We start from the raw sequence: 22,827 nt of genomic DNA, 5'->3' as shown, positions 1-22,827 counted from the left end.
CAAGACATGTGAAGCAAAAACTAATAGAACTGAAAGGAGAAATAGTTAAATTCACAAGTAACAGTTGATAAAACAAGTGCCCATAAAGTCAGCAAGAATATAAAAGAACTCAACAACATCATCAAGCAACAGGTTCTAATGATCATTTATAGAACACTCCACCCAACTACAGCAGAATATACATTCTTTTCAAGCACCAACAAATCATTTACTGAGTTTGATCATGCTCTGAGGGTAACAAAACCTCAACAAATATAAAAGAATTGAAATCGTACAGATTATTTCTGACCAAAATGAACTCAAACTAGAAAACAATTACAGAAAGATAACAGTAAAGTCTCCAAACACTTGGAAACTAAACAATACAGTTATAAATAATCCATGGGTCAAAGAGCAAGTTTCAAGGAAGTTAAAAAATACATCAAACTGGGGGCGCCTGGGTGGCTCAGTTGGTTAAGCAACTGCCTTCGGCTCAGGTCATGATCCTGGAGTCCCGGGATCGAGTCCCACATCGGGCTCCCTGCTCGGCGGGGAGTCTGCTTCTCCCTCTGACCCTCCTCCCTCTCATGCTCTCTGTCTCTCATTCTCTCTCTCTCAAATAAATAAATGAAATCTTAAAAAAAAAAAAAAAATACATCAAACTGAACGAAAGTGAAATATTCTGGTAACACACTTTATAATTAGGTAATTAAAAGGGGTAGCTTTTATTAAAAGTTAAAAAAATAAAAAAATCACAATTTATTTCTGAATTTGAATGTTTCCGTAAGAATATTTTGTTAATTCCGATTACTACCGCTGCTCTTTAATGGTTTTTTGGAGTGGTCAATCAGCAGAGGTTAGCAATTTTGTTGAAAGAAAGCAAGAAAAAAAAATTTATGAAATAATTATAGAATTTATAAATTGTTTATCTCTATTGGATTCTTCTGTTCAAACATCACTAGCCTATCAAGAGAACAGTCAAACATAAACAAGAGTAGTAAGATTCCATCAGCTCTGATATTTTGCCAACTTTCAGCTGTATAAAAAACCGCTCTACACATACTTTTTATTTTAATTATAGACGTATATTTGTGAAAATAAGAGGCAAACATATTTAACAAATTGTAACTTGATTTGTATCTTTTAAATATTTAGATACACGGTATGTCTATCTCCCCTTTCTTCTCTTACCCTGGGCCCAGCGGATGTCAGGGGCGGGCCTGTCCTGACCTCCTTAACTCTCAGACCCGCAGCTCCTTTTCCGGAGAAGGAGGATAACACTTCTGAGCTCACGGAATTGGGATGAACGAGACAACTGAGAAAATGTGGCTAATATAAGTTCCCTCACTCTCCTGCGGAGGAATCCGTGTCCAAGGAATGTTTTGGAGTTTTGTTTTGTTTTATTCTTTTTTTCTCTCATTAAGAATTTATTTTTTACTTTTATTTTGGGGGGGATGCAGGGGAGACGAACGTGTTTGAGGCTCATGGTTAAGGAAGAGAAGACACCGAAGAGAGAAGTGTGATGGGGCGGGGTGGGATCGGCTCTGAGGAACTGGCTTTGGTAGTGGTAATGAAGAAGAGGAATCCCCATCCACCCCCGCAGGAAACGCTCCAGTGATTGGAGGTGTGTGTGGCTGCGTGTGTGTCTGTGTGTGAGGAGGGGGCTAGCTCCAACTCCCGCAGACATCACCACGCATGACGAAGCTACTTCCCCTCACGCGGTCCAAGGCGCACACGCGCGATCCACAGCCACGCCCGCACACACTCGACACACACAGGGCGTCCGAGGGTCCAGTTGCCATGGCGAACAGGAGCGCGTGAGCCCAGCCGCCCCTCCCGCCCCCAGCCGAGCCCGGTCAACTCCAGCTCTGATTGGTCGCTGCCTCCTCATTATGCAAATCATTTGCGTAGACTCGGCGGCCGGCTGCCTGACGTCACCAAGCACGGGGGCTGGGGCTCGGGGCTCGGCTCCGGGAGAGCTCGGGCGGGAGCACGGATAGCGCCGCGCGGGGACCTCAACCCAGACCCCAGCGTCCCGCCGCCTCGGCCCGGTCCTGCCCCGCCCCCGGCCCCGCCCCTTTCCAGCCCGCCCCCCCCCCTCTCCGCCCCTCCACCCGGACCCCGCCCCCTGTGCAGCCCCCCCGCCCCCGCAGCCCGGACCCCGCCCCCTCCCCCCTGGCCCTCGCCATCGGTCCAGGGAGGGGACGGCGGGACAGGCGGGACTGGTGGGACCGGCGGGAGGGCGGACCGGGCGGGGATATGGCCGCGGCGCCCGGAGGGTCTGCGCCGCCCGCCGGCCCCGGCCCGCGCCTGGGTTTCAGCACCGCGGACAGCGGCGTCGGCATGAGCGGGCTAAACCCCGGTCCTGCCGTGCCCATGAAGGACCACGACGCCATCAAGCTCTTCGTGGGGCAGATCCCGCGGGGCTTGGACGAGCAGGACCTCAAGCCGCTGTTCGAGGAATTCGGCCGCATCTACGAGCTGACGGTGCTGAAGGACCGGCTCACCGGCCTCCACAAAGGTGCGCGGGGTCAGCCCAGCCCAGCCCAGCCCAGCCCTGCCCCAATCCGATTAGAGTGGGCCCGGCCCAAACCCCAGCCTCAACCGCAGCCCCAACCTTAGCTCTGCCTAGAGTCAGTCCAACACCAGTCCAATACCAGTCCCACTTCAGCCCAGTCTCCTCCCCAGATCACAAAACCCCCAACCCAGAATTTTCTCTCTGACATCCTCCCACTGATCATCACTCTGATCCCCTGACATGTTCTCCACTCTAACCTCTAACTCCCTACCGTTCACCTCTCACATCCCAACAGTCCCGACCTTTCAGTTGGACCTCCCTCCATCGCTCTCATCAGACACCCCAAATCCTGGAATTAGGAAACTTATTTGACCTTTTGGTCTCTAATACCCTCAATCTCCCAAACCCTGGACCCAATCATTTCTGACCTCCTCCCCCAATCTGGTGCCACCCCCCACTCAGGCCTAACCACCCGCACACACATCTTGGACTTGTACCCCTCATTCTGGCCTCCAAGCTCAGTCAACCCCCACAGAGCCTTCCTTTAATGCAGACTGCTAACCACCCCTCCCCAACCCAAAGTCCTCCCTTCTTCAGAATCCAGGCCTGGCTAACTCACCAAATCCAGTTCTCCTCGAGGAGGCCCTCGGCTCCAAATTCCACCCTTACGTGTGACAATAACCCAATCTCTCCAACCCCCTGACAGAATGCCAACACTCTGCCTCTTCTGACTTGAGTCCAGAACCCTGACCTCAGCTGGGAAAATCTGTCACCTTGTGCCCCCTCATTTCAGGTTTCCTGTCAGCTGAACCCACATTTCTTTTATCCTTTAATCTCCCCACTCTGGTGCCTCATCTTTACCCCTCCCCAATCCTCTTTATGGCCTCCTGCTTTCCCTCCTTCACAGGCTGGTCCCGGAGCAGAGCCTGTGAACCAGAGCCTCAGGGTGGGTCAGGTTGAAGAGGCAGAAGAGATTTTCTCCCTGCCCTTGCTAGAGAGACAGGCACCACAATCCTGTCCAGCCACACCCCTTTCTTCCTGTAGAGAGAGGGAGGAGGCTTGTTTACATGCAGAAAAGTCTGTCCAGGCTGGGCTAGAGTAAGAAAGCCAGAGTCACATGTCATACATGGGCTGGGGAAGGAAATTATTTGAGGAGAGACACCTCTACCTCTCCCCACCTTCACCATGCTTCAGTTTCAGGATTTGAGGGGGAAGGGTCACCAACTATTCTCCATGATTTTCCTAGGAGAAAAGTGGTGGGCCCTGGGTAATAGCTAAAGGTACTTTCCTAAGGGCTGAGAGTTGGAATCAGGCTACCACCTCTTTTCAACTGGGAGGCCTTGGAAAGTTCCTAGGCACACTTACACAGGGGCTTCACAGAAATGCCCACAGAAGATCTGGGACCAGCGAGGTAGCAATGTGTCTTTGATACTTTGGGGTAGGGTTACTTTAAAAGGGGCATGAAAGAATAAGACTATACCATCCAGATTCCTTCTAATGCAGTCCAACTGCCTGGCTGTCCATCCATCCATAGCAACTCGCTTTCTTATTTTCTAGACATTTATTTCAGTATGTAAGCACAAGATAATCTTTCTGGGCCATCTGTACAATAAGAGAAGTGTATAAGATACCTTTAATTCTCACTCTTCTCATTCAAATACCACCAGAGTCTCTGAATTGTTCCCTCATCCTTTTTCTCCCTCTCCATTTAGCTCTAATTCTTCCTGTTTTTTATTTTCATGTGTCTCTCCCTCAATCCATGCTTCTCTGTCTTTCCATCCCTCCTTCTTCCACCACCTACCCCAGGTAGTCCACATGGGGCTCCTTTGGGCAGCAGTTGGGCCCCTGAACCTTTCAGACAGGGCCCTGGCCCTGCCCAGTTCTGACGTCAGCTGATATGGCTGAGTGGCAGAAGATGGAGCAGAGATGTAAGCAAAATCAGGTGTTTGGTGATTTATCCCCAAACCAAACTGAAGTTCTCCAAGGCAGGGTTGCCTTGCAAGATAATTGGGGAGGGTCTCCAAGTCAACATCTTCCCCACTTTCTCCACAGCAACAGCGATATCCAAAAGCCAGAGTGACTCATTTTCCTTTTGATGACTGGGAACTGAGGGAGGCAGCCACGGTGCTTTGAAAACAACGTCAGCCTAGGAGTTAGGAGATTCCAAACCCTATTCTGCCACTGACACACTCTCTGGGTTCAGTTTCCCTATTGATACAATAGGAGTTTGTCTCAGGTGTTCTCTAAGGTCCCTTTAATTTAATGAATAACAGATAGCCACCCACCCTAAGGGGGCAGCCACAAAGAAGACATCAGAAAAAATGTTCCATTTGCCTTCCTAGTCTGCTGAGGTCTAAGTAGAAAACTTCATGAAGCTCTCACATCCACTTTCTCTTCCTTCAGTCTTTCTCCTTCCTACACTCAGAAGGCTCTTTTTGAAAACATAGATCTTATCATGTCAGATCCCAGCTTAAAATCCTTTAGTGGCTCTTCATTGCTCTTAGGTAAAAGTTCAAAATCCAGACTGAGGCATACAAAGTTATAGATGACCTGATCCCTGCACACCTCACCGTCCACTCTGCCTCCTTTCACCAATCTCCAATCATACTAGTTTTCCATCCATTTCCCCAAGACATCAAATTCTTGCCTCAGTCTTCATATGTGCTATTCCCTCAGCCTGAAATAATCACCACTCTTCTTGTCACCTGGTTAAGCCCTATTTGCTATCGAGGATTCAATGTGTTCTTTGAAGCATTCCTCAACCTTTGGACTCAAATTACATTCCCCTCATGATTCTTTACATAATCCCCATGGGAGTAGGGAACGTGTCTGTCTTGTTACCACTTCATCCCCAAGCCCGTTATAATGCCCCACTGTAATAAGTAAGTATTCAACAAATATTTTCTGAATGAGTGAGTGCTCAATGACTGTTGGAAAAGAGGAGAACCCTGCCTCAGTGCGTCCTAGCAGGCTACAGTTTCTGAGGCTGAACCTAAAGAAGAGTAGGACTGATCCTTTGGCTCAACCTAGTCTCCTTCTCTGTCCCATAACTACTGGCTCTTTTAGAGAAGTAAGATTTTGGGCACAATAACCCTTTAACAGGCCCTATCTTGAAGTACTGGGAGAGCTGACAGATCAAGCTCCTTGGATAGGATTGGAGGTCCCTGAAAGCTCCTCTCTACAGAAAGTCCTTAAATCAGCCCCATCTTGCAAGCCTCAAATTAACCCATTCCTCAGCTTCAAACTTGGAGGAGGGAGGCATTAAGAAGAAGTTGTGGGGTCCTGGGTTTGGCTCCCAACCCTCTTCCTCTTTTTTGCCTCCTCCCATCTGAAACTGAGTTGGGAAGGAATTGAGGTTGATTCTGGGAGACTCTGTGAGTATGAATCCGAAAAGGAAGGGAGAGGCTGGGGTTAAAGCTGAAGGCAAAGCTGCTTAGGGAGGTTTAACCCCAACCGGACTTACGGCTGGAGTGGGGAGGGAAGATGTGGGATTGTATGAGCATGTGGCTGGATGTGGGTACACATATTCCCTAGGCAAGAAGCCAGGAGCAAATGAGAGGGAGCCAGAGTCTGGGACTCAGACACATGAAGCCCCTCCCTTCAGAGAAGGTGGGAGGCAGAGAAGGCTTCTCAGAGCAGTGCCCTTGTTAAAGGAGAGTGGCCTTGAGTTTGTCACTTAATGGGGTCTTTCCAGGAAGAGTATTTGGGGGTTTCAGGAAACCCCCTGAGCCAGCCTCTTCCTCCCCAGGCTGTGCCTTCCTCACCTACTGCGCCCGGGACTCTGCTCTCAAGGCCCAGAGTGCACTGCACGAGCAGAAGACCCTGCCAGGGGTAAGTCCACCAGGGTTGGGGGGTGGGGATCACCTCAGGCTGGGGACATGCCCTATGTGCATGCCAAAGTAGCATGTAGGGGCTGGGTTGGGACCAGGAACTAGAAGCAGAGTCACCTTTCTAAGAGTTGGCTTACCTGTGCCCTGAACAGCTATAGGTTCTTTGTTATATTTAGTCTTCTGGCTCAAAGAAATGGGCTTAACACTTGGGCCAAGTGTTCCACCGTATCTTTTCAGAGAGGTGTCAGTGTTGTGGGCTATGCTAGAATTTGTCAGCCTTGGCTAAAATCATGGCTTAATGTATCATTTGTCCCTGGTGTGAGAATATATGCAGATACATGGGGTAGAGACTCTGCTGGGCTGGTATCCTATTTTTTCCAGTTCTAGGGTCCTTTATAGCACTTCTCTCTGTCCTCTTCCTGTAATTTTTTTTTTTTTTTTTTTTTTTTTGGTGCCTTGACTCACCAAGATTGCTTTCCCCCAAACACTTGGTTAAAGCTAGGAGGACCTGATTATATGTGTGCAGTTAGGCCATTATATATCAATGGCACCTGGTATGGCCTTAGCTAATGGCTAATCACTGGACAAAAAGCAAAGTGGGACCTATGGACCATGTGACAGGAAGAGAATGGTGACTGTTAGGAACTAGTGTGGGTTCACCAAGAGCAAATCGTACAACAGAGCCTCATTTTCTCTTGTCAAAGGAGTGATGTGTCTACAACAAAAGCACTATTCAAATGCCCTGAGCAGGCCAAGCCTGGGACTATATCCAGTTTTAAACTTCAGACTTAAGAGGATCATTAGCCTATCAGAAAGTGAAAAGGATGGGATAGGGACATAAAATATGTCATGGATGATGGTTTGAAGAAATTGGAGATATTTGGCTGGAGAAGATAGGGTTTAATGGGAGCTTTAATAGGGAGGCATCACAATGTGATGATTAAAAATACTACTTTTTGATTCTCACAAATCTAGATTTGAATCCCAGTTTTGTCATTTAAGTTTTGTGTCTCCAGATACATTACTTAGACTCTTGAGCTTCAATTTCCTCATCTATAAGGAGTGGGTTATACTAAGAGCTCATTGGGCTATCATGAGGATTAACTGAGGCTTAGCAAGTACCTGGCACAGAGTAAGATCTCAATAAATATTACTGTTGGGGTGGGGGCAACCACCTTCAGATTCTGAAGAGGGATTTGGTTTTCCATGGGTGGCTCTAGAGGGCAGGATCAGGATCAGTGGGTATAAAGAACAGACACTCTAATTTCAGCTCAGTATAAAGATATCACTTTTCTGAATTGAAGCTGTCCAGCAATGGCACAAGCTTTGCCTAGAGCTGATCAAGCTGTTAGTAGACCATCAGCTCGTAGGACCAATCCCAGTAATTGAAGCATCTTGAGCCTCACGCTTGAAGACTCAGCGTCAAGTAACACCAATGTATTAACCCTCACCAAGTCTCTGTGTATAGGCTCTGGAGTCAGACAGACCTGGGTGTGGATCCAGGCCCTACCACTCACTAACTCTGTGTATGGCCTATGGCAAGTCTTTACTTCTAAGCCTAAGCATCCTCCTATGTAAAACCGAATTCATAGAATTGTTATAATAATTAAATGAACTAACTTACATAAAGTACTTGGCACAGTTCTTGGTAGAAAACAAGCACTCAATATGGGTTAGCTTGTGGTGGTAGTAGTAGTAATAGTAACAGCAGCATTCGTAGGGGTAGTAGTAGAAGTTATTACTCATCCAGCCATGGGAGTAAATGACTTCTGCTGCTAAAACTGAAAGGCACTGAGACAAACTGTAACATTCCATGTGGGAAACAGCATGGTAAAGGTGCAGAGACAGAAGGAACAAGATGGGTGTGAAATGGGGTTGGGAGTGTGGAGGAGGGCCCGTGTGAGCATGGGCCAGGCCAGAGAGAAGATCCACCAGAGGGCAGTGGTGGAAGAGGAAACTTTGGATGCCAGGCTGTGGGATTTGGACTTCATCCTGATAGCAAATAGAAGCCCTGAAAAAATTAAAATGAACTTTCGAATTAAAAAAAAGGGGGGGGGCGCCTGGGTGGCTCAGTCGGTTGAGTGGCTGCCTTCGGCTCAGGTCATGATCCCAGGGTCCTGAGATCGAGCCCCGCGTCAGGCTCCCTGCTCGGTGGCGAGTCTGCTTCTCCCTCTCCCTCTGCCTGCCTCTCTGCCTACTTGTGCTTTCTCTCTGTCAAATAAATAAATAAAATCTTTTTAAAAAAAAAAAGCAAAACCCTCTTCAACCAGCCACAGGGCTCCACAAAGGGAGGACTGTATGAGGCTGAAGGCACCTGAGATAAGAGTTGTGAAGCTCTAGACCAGTGGAATAATTTCTGAAGGAGAAAAGAGAATAATAACTAGCATTTGTTGATTCCAGACAGTGTTCCTAGTATTTTGCATGTTCAAAGTCATTTATTCCTCTATGAAGAAGGTATTATTGGCCTTCCCATTTTACAGATGAGGAAATTCAGTCAAAGGAAACAAGTGACTTGCCCAAGATTATGTAGCTACTAGTAGGAAGATCTGGGAAGATCCAGGTAGTCTGGCTCCAGAACTTATTCACTTAACCACTACACTATTACCTGTGCCAAGCTGGTGGCAGACAGGGGTCTAAGGTTCTGGAGGGGATCATGACTGGGTACATCTGCCCTCTCCCACCCTTTCATCCGCAGGCTTCCAACATGGCCTGGCTTTGTACTACCAGGATGGCTTTATTCACCCTTTCCAGCTTAACAAAGTGAAAATTAATATTTAATTATTCTCCTAAATGAAAATCAATGGCTCTGTTGGCCAGCCAAGCAATGTCCGTGCCATCAGTCTTTCCTCTGGGCCTGCCAGGGGCAGCAGCAGCTTTAGTCACCTGGCCTCAGGCCCACCAGCATGAAGGGAGGAGGGTGTCCAGCTCCCTGTAGGCACTGGGTCCTGGGCACAGCTGCCATCTGCTGGAGAAGCAGGGAAAGACTTGAATCTGGGCTCCTACTAGAGACAGGCAGGACTGTCACTCTGAGAGCAGGAAAGGTTGAGTCTCCCCCAAGAGAAAGCCTGAACCCCCTAGGGACAATTTCATAGTATCTACTGGGCTGGGACCTCCCTTTGACTTCCCTCCACAAGTACCTGCTAATTTCTGTTACCTATCAAAACTTGGCTCCCTACTCAGGACTTCCTTAAACCTCAATGGTCTGTCCCATCTTCTGTAGCTTCTTCTCCATAAAGCTGAAGCTACTTCTTACAGCCTCATTTTAGGCTCCAGAATCTACCTAAAGAAGGTGGGCCCAACCTTAGCCCAGAGAGTGCCCCCCTACTTGTCTCTCTCCCTGCTCATGACCTCCTTTCCCTTGGGCATTCATCCCTTCAAACACTGTGAAGGAGACAGACGATTCAGTGCATTTGCTTTTGCAGGTTGTGCCCTGCACAAAACAGCTGTGTGGAAAGGGCAAGTGGGAGCTAAAATTCAGCCATGCTCTATTGGCCAAGCCATGAACATTATCACAGGGCTGTGTCAGCCCAAAGGAAGAGGCACATTTTTTTCTAATTCATCCACAGAGTTGGGGGAGTGCCTTTTTGTAACTCACACAAAGGCACTGTATGTGCTAGCAGCTGCCTAGTGAGTAAATCAGAACCTTTGCCCTCAAGGAGCTTTTTCCAGGCCAAAAATAACTCATTGCATCTCAGTGCAGTTTACACCTGGACACATAAAAGAAGCATCAAGAGTAGAGAGAGAGGAGATGCTTTGCAGAGGAAATGCTACCTGAGCCCAATTATGACCGTATTTCATCACATTTGAGGGTCTAGAAAGCTAAAAGACAAGGCAGTTTCTGGAATTCTGGGTACAGTGTGAGAACTGGCAGGAAAGGTGTCCAATGAAGACAGCCAAGGCTCCATGTGAATGGAGAGTATTATGTATTTGGGGCAGCAAGGGAGGCAGGACTCACACGTTTGGACTGCCAGTCTTAGGATCTTGGGCTTTATTGGGAGCCTTGCAATGGGGAACCATGGGTGGATTTTAATCAGGGAAGAGTGAGGGACTGGTTTTAAAAGTTCATTCCAGCTATAGTATGATGGTTGGGTTAGAGAGAAAGGAACACTGGAGGCAGATGATCCTTTAGGACACTGTTGCTTGAGTGCAGCTGAATGATGATGCTGGCCTAGAGCTGGGGATAGGGCAGGAATGGGGAGGAGAGGATAGACTTAAGAGCTATTTAGGATATCCATATACATGCTAGAACTAGTGGGACTTGGCAGTGGATTGGATTAGAAGAGAGGGTGAGGTAGAACAGAGAGCTGAAAATTGTGAAGTTTGCTTTTTCTCTGCCTCTCTCTTCCCTGCATCCATGACACCTCTCTTAGACCCACCAGTAATCCTGATAAGTATTCTTTCCATAAGGGGGGTAAGAGGTTGAGGGCACAAGTGCTAAGTGTAAGGAATAGTTGACATCAAATCAGAATTGTCTGAAGAGGGCAAGGCTGAGCCCAAAGCAGGAATTTTAGGCAAGTCAAGCAGGGAAAAGGGGTAGGGCCTTGCCTTCCCTTCTGCTCACGGGAGCCAAAGTACCAGGGCCTCATACATGTCTGTGCTGCCTCCAAACTGCCCCATTCCACCGCCTGGAATAGGTTCTCTCCTCTTTCTGACATTCTCTCCCTTGATTTCCCTGGCAGGTCTGGGCCCTGAAGCAGACGTGGGCCTGGACGCTACCTGGGAAACTCTCAAGGGAATAGGTACTCAGCCAAGGGCAGGAGCTCACCTGAGGTCCCATGACAAATTCTTGGCCAAGGATGCAATGCCCTCTTTTCCTCAAGGCGGAACTGTGATTACCTCACCCTACTTCCACATCCTTCCCCTGGCTGTGGCAAGAACGAGGCAGGGTAGTGTCGCTTAGGCAGTTCATGCAGCCAGCTCTCTTTCTCCTCCAGTCACACAGAGTATACCTAAATCCCAGGTGTCCTCCCTAACCACTTTCCAGTGGGGACCAAAGAAGAACCACTCTCCCCAACTCTGTCCTCATCCTCTTGGGCTCCTCCCCTGGGACCTTCCCTGCATCTCCAAACTCCCAAACTGCCAACTTCCTCAACACCTAAGCCATAAACCTAGAAGTCAGCCAATATTTCCTTCTCTCCCTCAGTTCCCACATCCAATAGAACTTTAGTCCAGTTAATTCATCCTAAACATCTCTTGAATCTGTCCATTTCCTTCTGCCCTGGTCCAGGTCACCCTCACCACTTACCTGTATCATTGATCTTCCCACCTCTAACCTTTCCCTTTCCAATCTTTTTTTCTGCATAGTGACAGCTCATGGGATCTTTCCCCACTTAATATCCTTCCCTGGATCCCTATTGCCTTTGAAATGTAACAAAGCCAAAATTTCTTGTTGTGGTTTTCACAATCTGCCCCAATCTGGTCATTGGCTACCTTTTAGTTTTACACCCTTCCATTAAAAAGAAACAAACAAACAAACACCACACAACACTGCAGGTTGGATCATGATTCCCTCTTTTACTAATGTGGATACTGAGGCTCAAAGACCTTAGAGAAGTTGCCAGTGATGGAGCCACAATTTAAATCCACATCTATATGACTCAGAAGCAATTTGCTCTACCCTGGCTACCTCCGCGCCAGGTACTTACCAGAATCCTTGCTCCTGCAGACTTGCAGCTCCCTTTCCACCCCCCAGCCATCTGGAGTGTTCAGCCTCCAGCTCTATCACTCCCATTATCTCCACATGGCCCAATGACCCCAGTCCTGCAAGGCCTAGGTCAAACTTTGCCTCCTCTGTGAAGCTTTCCCTGTGTCAACCTCTCCAGTGGAGTCAGCCTCTCCTACAGCACTCTACTTTGCACTCCTCCTAAGGCCCTGGTCACGCTATGCCTCATTGCTTGTGTTTATGTCTTAAGAATGGAGTTGAGCAGCACAATGCAAAAACATGGTCTTCAGCATCAGACAGACCTGGGGACAAATCCCAGCTCAACCACTTACCCATCCTGTGATCTCAGACAAGTGATTTAACCTCCCTCAGCCTCAGCTTTCCCATCTATACTACAGGGACAATGGTATTACCTTGCAGAGCAGTTGGAAGGAATTTAGAGACAATGTATGTAAAGTGTCCCAGAAAGGGCCTGGTGCATAATGGCTCTTAGGAAATGGTGGCATTATCTTCCACTCTATAAGTCATCGAGGACAGGATCTCAAGGGTCATTGCTGTCTCCAATGAAGGGCCCAGCCTGGGGCTCTTCACAGAGTTCAGGAAATGCAGGCAGCATGTCCGAGTGGTGGAAAGCTTAGGTGCCCAGACTCTGAGGCTTGGACTCTGCCAGATCTATGGAACATGTATATACCACCTAATACCCACTCTCCATTCAAGAGTGAGAGAGCGGGGGAGGGGGAAAGGGGCGTCCCCCAGAGCACTGATGAGCTCCATCTCTCCAGAAACCCAGCCGGGGAGGCAGCTGCCATGGAAACCACTGCTGTCACATGTGCTTGTCACTCTAGGTTCCAGGGAGAAATTCTCAGGATCTATTTAAGAACTAATAAAATAATGATGGTCTTGCTCACCCTCACTGCACCCCACCCCAGGCTTCTACCCCTCTCTCCTTCTCCCCTGTCATACTCCTCCCTGCCTTTCCTTCCTGACCCCTTATCCCTTCGTTTCCTTCCCATATCCACCAGTATTTCTCTCTTTTCTTGCCCCTTTCTGAGTCTGTCTCTTTCTCTCATCATTTCTGTCTTCTTGTGTCTCTTCATCTCTACTTGTTTCTCTTCTCTCCATGGCTCTGTCTCTTGGTCTCTCCTCCACAATCACAGGTGGCCATGCCCAGGGACGGTTCCCGTTCCTCCTGGTCCCTGGTCCCCGCCAATCCAGACCTGTCCAGCTCGCCCTGATCTGCTTGGATTGATCTGTCATCCCCTCTAGACTGCAGCCTGAGTCCTGTCGGTGTCTCGGCCCCCACCCAAAACCTGGTACACGGCAGGGGCTCCACCACCAGCGGGTGGGTGTGTCAGAGCGTATAAGATCCTGAGCCCTGGGTGGGAGGGGGATTGTGCTGGTTCAGGCTTGGCCTCTTTTCCTTTCCTTTCCTTTCCTTTCCTTTCCTTCTTTTCCTTTCCTTTTTTTTTTTTTTAATAAGCCCTCCCCACTCCTCCACCCCCAAATTTGATCCAAAGGAAATTGCTCAACTGTGACTGCCAGGGCGTTACCATGGTTACTGGGTAGCACTTGTGGCTATGGTAACAGGAAGCTGCCTGTTGTCTCGGCAACGAGCACATTGGTAGAGGATGGAGTGGCCCTGATTGGTGCAGAAACAGTGCATTTCCTGAAGGGAGGGGGTCAGATCATCACCTTCTCAGGCCAGATGGGCATCAGTACCCCTTCCTCCATGAACGGGAAGGCCGCTGTTCTTTCCTCCCGGCACTCAGCTGTCTGCCCCCAACAATAATTCCTCACATCCTACGCACCCAGCTCTTGGCAGTTTACAAAGATCTTTTGCGTCCCCAATATCTCATGTGATCCCCACAACACCCATGAGAGGAAGGTGAGATGGGGATTCAATCATGAATTCTCTCAGGGTGGTTGGGGGATGGGAATGTGTGGGGGTGTATGTCGAAATCACCTAGGAGCTTTTGCAAATTATACAATCCCCCAACTTGAGAGTCTGGTATGGTTCCCAGGTGATTCTTATCCACCCCTGATCAGGGAACCCATGAATTAGAAGGTGAAATCGGTTGGTGGGGGAGGGGATAAAGGGAAGAGTCAAGCTGTTTTCCAGGTTTCTAGCTTGGATGACTGGAAGGATCAGGTCCGGGCAAAAAGATAAGCTCTGGTGTGGGTGTGTTGAGTGGAAGGTGCCAGTGGGACTTTCTAGTCACGATGTCCAGCAAGTAGCTGGGTACATGGGTCTGAAGCTCAAGAGGGAGGTGTGGGCTGGGGATGCAGAGCTCTGAGTCAGCCCTGTGGGGATGGTAGCTGAGGCTGTGGGTGTGGGCGAGACTATCCAGGAAGAATGGGAACAGCGGGATGAGCAGGGCCAAGGTTAGTGCACTGGAGAATGCCAGCATCCTCAAGGGAAGAGGGGCTCAGGGAGGGAACTGAGGGGGTGAGTGTAGAAACTGTGGCGACACAGAAGCTGGGGAAGGTTTTCCCCCATTTAACAAGCTGACTCTGAGAGAGGGTGGCTTACTTGAAGTCATACAACCATGAAAAGGCAGAGTTGGGCTAGACAGCGCTAAGTCTGATTCCCAGATTGTTTAATCTAAATGACATATAGAATTATATTCTCAGTTTTAGAACAAAACACAAATCTTCAGTATCCATTCCACCCTCCCACCCAACTCCTTACCCAAAGCCTTTAAGGAGGTCCAGGAGCCAGAGGGACAGGCCTCACGTAGTCCCAGGCCAGAGCCCAAAGCAGAATCTCTTTAGCCATCACGGTCCATCCTGGCTTGCCACCAAGCTTCCTATCACCCCACCCTTTGGGTTTCAGCACCTTCTGAATTCCCTAGTTTAAGGAAGAATCTTGGAGAAAATCTATAGTCCATCATGAGAGAGGTGGAGTACAGAGTTCGAAGGGGCCAGGGCTTAGATCCTGATGCATCCAGGGGAAGAGAAGCAGGGTGCCAGGACCAGGCAGTCATGCTGACTGGGTGTGTTGGTCCAATGTCTTTCAGATGAATCGTCCGATCCAAGTGAAGCCGGCTGCCAGTGAGGGCCGAGGAGGTAACTTCCCTATGTGACAAACCTCAGGGTATCACCCATGTAGGGGATGGTGGGCCTACTCCTTGAGTCAGTCCTACCCATGGTTTATTAGTAGAGCTTCCTTGGGTTGGGGGAAAGTGGGTCCCAGAGTTGCTCAGCACCAGAAACAGCTCAGTCTTCCCAGCTCAGACTGAGGAGGGATGGGGTCCCAAGGTCCCTAGACTCAAAAGAAGCAGGAACAGCCTAAGAAGATGCTGGAGATAAAGAAGGGGGCTCTTGTCACCTTGCCCTGGAGAGAGTTCATTCCTGTTTTTTCAAGTGGAACTTCCAGATTTGTTTGAAAAACCAGGCTGGAATTATTCTCTTTTTTCATATTCTTCTGATCAGAGAGGACCCAGTCCACTCTGCACTGGGGCCACTCATTTCTTCACTGCAATTGCCTGTTTACTTGCGGTAAAAGATGAGTCTGGTAAGACAGAATTTGCAGGCCATGTGAAGGAATTTGACTCTATACTGAGGACCATGGCAAGTCTTTGAAGGTTTTTTTTTTAGCAGCACTCTTTCCTGGTGCAGAAAGACCAATGCTTCTTAACAACAGGAGGGGTAGAAAGTCTGTGCTTTTTGACAACCAGCTACATTCCAGCCAGCTTCCATACTGGAAAAGTGATGCTAGCTTCTGGTGTCAGTTCTTTGGTGTCTTTCTCACCCTTGGGTCTTATATCATTCCAGGATATCTGCCTATAGCCCTGATGTCTGCTGACTCTCTCCCTTGGATAAGATTCTCTCCCTGCCTTACCCAAGATCAGTCATGGTGTTGTTAGGTGGAAGAAGCTGCCCACGGATCAGGGAGAGAATGGAACCCTGTTGACAGGCCTTTATTAACTCCTACTAATTCTGCACATCCTCTCAGACTTCATGCTCCCTGTCTGCACTTACAAGGGGCTCTGGTAGCTTCATGGGTCCATTGTGGAGTTCTTCCCTCCATGAAATCCTTCCTTTATCCTTTTAGATTATCTGACCTCTGGTCTCTGATTCTCAATTTGAGGTCAAGATATTATCAGTTCTACTTTGCCTTGAAGAGATATTTCCAAGGAGGTATCTCCTTCCCTTCACATATGTATCCTCCTTTCCAACTTCATTCTTTCCAGACAGGTTTTTTTTTTTTTAAGATTTTATTTATTTATTTGACAGAGAGAGAGAGAGCGAGAGAGGGAACACAAACAAGGGGAGTGTGAGAGGGAGAAGCAGGCTTCCCGCTGAGCAGGGAGCCCGATGCGGGGCTCAATCCCAGGACCCTGGGATCATGACCTGAGCCGAAGGCAGACACTTAATGACTGAGACACCCAGGCGCCCCTCCAGACAGGTTTTTGAGAAGTTCCAGCCTCCATATGGAACCTCTGGTTCACTCGTCCCAAGAATTTCTGCCTTTTGGGAAGCTCTGTTAGGCATCAAGGCCATTGTTGGCCATTGTTGGTCATCTTCTAAGCCTTGTCCACAAACATTAACTACTCCCACAGCTCAGAGGCCAGTTTAGAGTATGTGAGTGAGCCAAGAAGCAGACGGGTTGAGCTGTAGTTTATTCCACCATCCAACCAGCATCTTCTGAGTAAATTATTCCACATTAGGAATAGAGATGTGAGCAAGGCAGGCCTGGCATCTGGCCTCATTGAGCTCTGGAGCTATAAGGGGATAGTAAACAAGGGGTTACTATTCAGTGTGATCAGTGCTTTTCAAGTCCTGGAGGGACTGTGGGCACAATAACAAGGGGGCATCTATCTTAGTCGGGGAGGTCAAGGTGGATTCCCAGAGGTAGTAATATTCAAGCTGAGATCTCAAGGATGAACAAGAACTAGTCAAATAGAGAAAGTAGGGGAGAGGGAGCAAGTTCTTAGGCACAAGGAATAGCATGCACAGAGTTCAGAACATGATGCAACTCGGATCTGGTTCAGGAACTAAGTCCACAGTGCTGGGGGCACTCTTACCGTTTGGAGTCCAATACATCTTGCTGGGGTGAGGGCAGCTCTCCAAAGGATGCTTCTGATGATGCTTCTGCTTGGTCTGGTCCATATGTCCTCATCATCTGGGCCCCATACAGTGGCATCAGCCTAAGTTTTATCATTTTCCTCCCCTTTTTGCACAGAGTTTTCAGTTGTCACGTCACTGCCAAATTCTGTACCTGTGGCAGCCCACCTATACACACCTGTTCAGATTCAGAGCAGCTCAAGAGAGCAGGAAAAGCAAATCTAGTTGAAAAGAGGTCTGCCTGGCAGTACGATTCATAATTCTAGTAGTTATGTGGTGCACAGGTATTTCTTGACAAGTGATGGCTCTTAATGAGTATATACTCCAAAGGCATCCATAAATAATCCTTCTTGCAGATTTAGATGACCAGATCTCTCAATTCTTCCCTGCTCCCACTCAGAGTCACCAAATGTTCCCTGCTACATTTTCAGGAGAGAGGAGGCATATGTAATAAGTCTTGCAAAAACAGTTGGGACTTTACAATTTCTAAGTATTTAAGTACCAACTGATCTGTGTTAGATAATCTTGTTACTAATCAAAATGTGTTCCTTTTCTTCAATGTTTCTTCTAAAGTGAGTTCAGCTTTCTACTGAATTTTAACACAAACTAATGCTTTGGAAACTCAGCTTTTAAAATGGTATTGAATTTTGCTTTTGAAATGTAACATTTAACACCAGTGTAGAACAGCTTGCCCTATTCAAATCTTATCTCTGTGATCCCAAACATTCAATAAACCTTCAGAGTTAATGGTCACACCTGTCCTAATATATTTAAGCCTATATGCTTGCATATGTTTTTATTATTCCTGAAATTAAATCCCTTAGTTTACAGTTGATTAATAATGATTTCTATATCTTTTAAGAATACTGGTATCAATACAGACATAATCCAAACAGTGTCAAGGCAAACAGTATAATCTTCCAAGATTCCACCATTTTCTTCTGGAAGGGATTATTAGACTCCCACCCCACCCCCCCACCCCCCGCCCCACAAAACAGGGATCTCCAACTCAAATGCTACAGGAGCCAGGTAGGTAAATTTAAATGGATGAGACTGTCATGATTTAATTACAATTTACATTTTAATTATATTAACTGTTGGCAACTGATTCCACTTTTAAAAGTTCACCAGCACCGCGAGAACTTAACCTAACTTACCAGTTTTGCTTCTTTGGCCCAAAGACTTCCATTTCTTCCCATCTGCATATAGGAAGAATCTATTGTGCACACATGAGCTTTTTAACGAAAATAGTTACTTTACATTCTCTCCCTTGAATTTTGATGCCAATGCAACAGAGTAGTATTTCTCTTACCTTTAATCAATAGACATGAGGTTTATGGTTGAAATAGCCTATGTTTTAAACACACTGTATGTTGTATTACTTTTAGAAATTATTGGTAACACTTGTACATTCAATGCTTACGATGTAATAATAGTAGCAACACAACAGGATCTGCCTGATAGAAGGTTCTGGGGTCCTCTTCTTCCATGACCATCCTCTGTAACCTTGATGATACTCAGAGTGTTAGTTGTGCGTCCACGTCTTCATGGACTATGTTGTAGCAGCCTTTTCATGATCTCAGCCTGTTCCCATAAATTCTCCATGCTGTTCCTGTACTTTGTACTCTGCCTGTATTTTACATCCTGTGGCATTGAGCGGTATTCTTAAAGGAAAATGCACCCTAATTTTCCAAAACAAAATGATATCATAATTATAGTAAAGGCACATAGTGCCAGAAACATTTCTCCTCAGCATTTGGATTTATTTGAATGTAAACATTAAAATGTCTGCCCCGGATAAAAATTCAAGGGTTGTGTATTTCAAAATGTTAACATCAAATTGTATGAGGTCAGAGCTAGGGATCCCTAAATCCTTCAGACAGTGGTCACTAAATAAGTCTATTTTACTTGCTGTTCAGCATGGAGGCTGTGGTTGGTTTTCCCTAAGTTACATGATCTCTACTATGGAAGCACAAAAAATAAGTTTATTTGTGGGTACCAATCTTATAGGAAAAGTATTTTTTAGTCCTAAGGCAAAATCTTCAAAATCATTGAAACTCCTGTATATTTTTTCCTCTCTTTCAAATTTCATAACATAAAATCAATAAATTCATAAATCATAATAGTGATTGCTCCGCTTGTTCTACTCTCCAACTTTGGCGGTATTTTTTTACCAAGCACATATTTATGTTTCCAGGATGCCTGAGGTACAGATATAGGTTAAGTAATCAACCTATGCACTCTTTCCACATTAGTTTTTTTAAACTTTAAAAATATTCTCTGAAGTGAGGCATCTCTTTTTTAATCTTGAAGTTTGGCTTAACTGAAGAGACCAATTATCTGTTATCACATCAACCCTCCTATCACCGTCCTTTAATTAATTGTTTAGGTAATTTCTAACTGAATTTACATGGTTTTGTTTAAATATCAGATTGGATTTTGAATAATAATAAATATATGTAATTATCGAACTAGGTGAGCCATGGTTTCCAAATTTTTTTTTTTAAGATTTTATTTATTTATTTGACAGAGAGAGACACAGCGAGAGAAGGAACACAAGCAGGGGGAGTGAGAGACGTAGAAGCAGGCTTCCCGCAGAGCAGGGAGCCCAATGCGGGGCTCGATCCCAGGACCCTGGGACCCCAGACGCTTAACAACTGAGCCACCCAGGTGCCCTGGTTTCCAAATTTTATCCAGGATTCTACTTCATTCAGTGTTTAACAACTAAACTTTGAGTTAAAGTTAAATTTTGAGCTAGAATTTTCAGAATTTCATAATCCTGGGGCATATTCTCTGACCTAAATCAGATATGGATCTTAGCTACAACTGTTCTGCTGGTCCGTCAACACTCATATCTGTCTTTGATCCTTATACTTACTTAATTCTAAAAAGTATTCTTCCAGTGAAGACCTGACTGGATAAGTTTCACAGTACTGCTTAAAGACTACTCAAGTTAAGGTTTCACTTCCTGAAATTAATTCTACCTCTGAAGGTAAAGGGAGGTACTTTCCTTCAGCCTGACTCAGAGCAGATCACCCAAAGCTGATTGTTAACACTTTTAGGTGACGGCATCGGCTAATCCTCTGACAAGCCCTTCCGGTACAGGTATGCAGCCTGCAAAGGGAAAATGAAATCTGGAGGCTGAGATTCTTTTTTCTCGGGGGGACCTGGAATCTCAGGCGTGGTCTACCATTCTTCCTTACTTCCTGGTTCTCCTGGATCAGGATGAAGGGAAAATAGAGCCTCTGTTCTTCCTTGGTCTATGTACCTATTTTTCAGCCCTCCTTAAAGTCATTCTTCATTTTTAAAAATTATGTAAGATAGGAATAACATAAATTTTATCACCTGTACCATTTTTAAGTGTACAGTTCAGTAGCGTTAAGTATATTTACATTGTTGAGCAACCTATCTCCAGAATTTCTTCCTCTTACAAAACTCAAAATCTGTACCCATTAAATAATTCCCTTCCCCGCCCCCAGCCCCGGTAACCCTCATTCTGCTCTGTTTTTATGAATTTGACTTCTCTAAATACCTCATATAAGTGAAATCATACAGTGTTTGTCTTTTTGTCACTGGCTGATTTCACTTAGCATGATATCCTCAAGGTTCACCCATGTTGTAGCTTGCGTCAGATTTTCCTGCCTTTTAAAGGCTGAATAATATCCCATTGTATGTATGTACCACATTTTGTTTATCCATTCACTGGTTGAAAGACATTTGGGTTGCACCCACCTTTTAACTGTTGTGGATAATGCTACTGTGAACATGAGTGTACAAATACCTCTTTGAGACTCTGCTTTCAATTCTTTTGGTTATAATACCCAGAACTGGTATTGCTGGATCATATGATAATCCTATTTTTAATTTTGGAGGGAATTGCTATCCTGTTTTCCATAGTGGCTATACATTCCCACCAGCAGTGCACAAAGGTTTCAATTTCTCCATATTCTTTCCAACACTTGCTTTTTCTTCTCCTCCTTCAACTTCTCCTACTCCTCCTTCTACTTCTTCTTCTCCTTCTCTTTCTTCCCCTTCTTTTTCTTCCCCTCCTCTTCCATTTTCTCCTTCTCCTCCTCCTTCTTTTCCTCCTCCTTCTACTTTTTCTTCTCCTTCTTCTTTCTTCTCCTTCTTCTTCTTCCCCTCCTGCTCCATCTCCTTTTCTCCATATTCTCCTCCTCTTCCTCCTTTTCCTTCCTCTCCTTCTCTTCCTTCTTTTTCTCTTTCTTCAACAGTCATCCTAATAGGTGTAAGGTGATATTACATTGTGGTTTTAATTTGTACTTCCTTAATGATTAGTAATGTTGAGCATCTTTGCATATGCTTACTGGCCATTTGTATATCTTCTTTGGATAAATGCTTATTTAAGCCCCTTGCTCACTTTTTAATAGGATTATTTCTGGGGGTTTTTGTTTGTTTGTTTGTTTGAGTCATAGGAGCTCTTTATTCTGGATATTACCCCCTTATCACATATATGATTTGCAAATATTTTCTCCCATTCTGTAGGTTGTCTTTTCACTCTGTGTCCTTCGATGCACAGAAGTTTTAAATTTTTATGTAGTTCAGTTTATCTATTTTTACACAACCGATTTTGTTTGTTGATTTTGTATTCTGCAACTTTGCTGGATTTGTTTATTAGTTCTCACAAGGTTGTTTTTGTTTGTTTGGTTGGTTGGTTGGTTGGGGGGTTTTTTGGAATTTAAGCTCTTCTTGATGCTTATCAGATCAGGCCAGAAGACTCTGTTTGCCCTCACTGAATTTCCCAGGCTTTCTTGGCTCCTTATGCTGGAGTCATTACTAAGAATATCAGGGGAAAGATTATTTGCTCCATATGCTGCCACCAGCAGGATCTCCTGGGTTGGTATTTGGACTGAAAGGTAGATGAGTATTTTTAGGATGTATTTGGTGGTAGGTACCCCAATGCTGAAACCTTGTTCCTACACAGTCCCTACAATAATGACATCCCACCTACAGGAAGGTGAATGAGTATGAGAGGCCTAGAAGCTAGAAACTTGGGGTCCTTAGGAATTCCTCTGAGCCAACTTGAGGCAGAGCCTCCTTTCTTGAACAGCATCTTGGTGCCTTTCCTGAGGAAGAGGGAATGGACTAACTCTGACTCAGCTCTGAATCCCATCATTTGCTGCATTAGAATTCCTGACCTATATGACCAGTTGCACAAGGCAGCTTTATGGAGCTGGGCCTCTGGGGCTCAAACAACTTGGTTTGGGTTCAAAAAAGCATTTGGTAAAAGAGCAAGGAGTATACATTAGTTGACAACAGGAGAATGCAGTTATACCATTCAACTGTGTTTCTATCCAACTATGTCTCAACTCCATACTAATGCTATCTTCCAATTCCTTCCACTCCAGGAAGACTGAGCCTCCTTATTTGATATTTCCATCTTTCTGGGGACCCACCGACCACCCAGGGGATGATTTTATTCAGAAATTTCTGACCCACCTCTTACAGAATCCTCTCTTTACCAAACTGGTAGAGTTTGAACTAGAGGAAATTGAATTACCTGGGCTAAATCCCATCATCATCTCTCTCTGGGGGCACTGATCAGCCCTCAGAACCTTCAGGGCTGTATATTTGGGAGCTACTCTTAGGAGGTCTAGTCTGTACTTCTCTTAGACATGTCTCCTGAGAAACTTATCCCACCATTTCAGGATCATCTGAAACTCATGGTCATTGTGACCTTGATCATCCTGTTGTCAAACATCATCAAGCTCCCTTTAAAGTGGCAAAGAGAATACCAGCATTCAAGGTGATAC

At 46.1% G+C, this 22,827-nt stretch overlaps 1 protein-coding gene across 2 annotated transcripts in view; it reads left to right on the top strand.

Annotated features, from left to right (window-relative positions):
* Positions 1–2,182: 2,182 nt before the first annotated feature.
* The window catches only part of CELF6 (CUGBP Elav-like family member 6), a 30,398-nt gene continuing 9,753 nt past the window's right edge, over positions 2,183–22,827 (top strand). For both annotated transcript variants that reach the window (XM_032417324.1, XM_032417323.1), the window contains exons 1-3: positions 2,183–2,500; positions 6,246–6,328; positions 15,007–15,055. In XM_032417324.1, coding sequence (XP_032273215.1) covers positions 2,239–2,500; positions 6,246–6,328; positions 15,007–15,055 — 394 coding nt within the window. In that variant the 5' untranslated portion in view covers positions 2,183–2,238. The remainder of the gene's footprint in view (positions 2,501–6,245; positions 6,329–15,006; positions 15,056–22,827) is intronic.

This window comes from Phoca vitulina, unplaced genomic scaffold, assembly GCF_004348235.1.
Source record: "Phoca vitulina isolate PV1807 unplaced genomic scaffold, GSC_HSeal_1.0 scaffold20, whole genome shotgun sequence".
NCBI classification, from domain to species: domain Eukaryota; kingdom Metazoa; phylum Chordata; class Mammalia; order Carnivora; family Phocidae; genus Phoca; species Phoca vitulina.
Note: the sequence above shows the minus strand (reverse complement) of the source record. Positions and strands in the feature narration are given on the sequence as shown.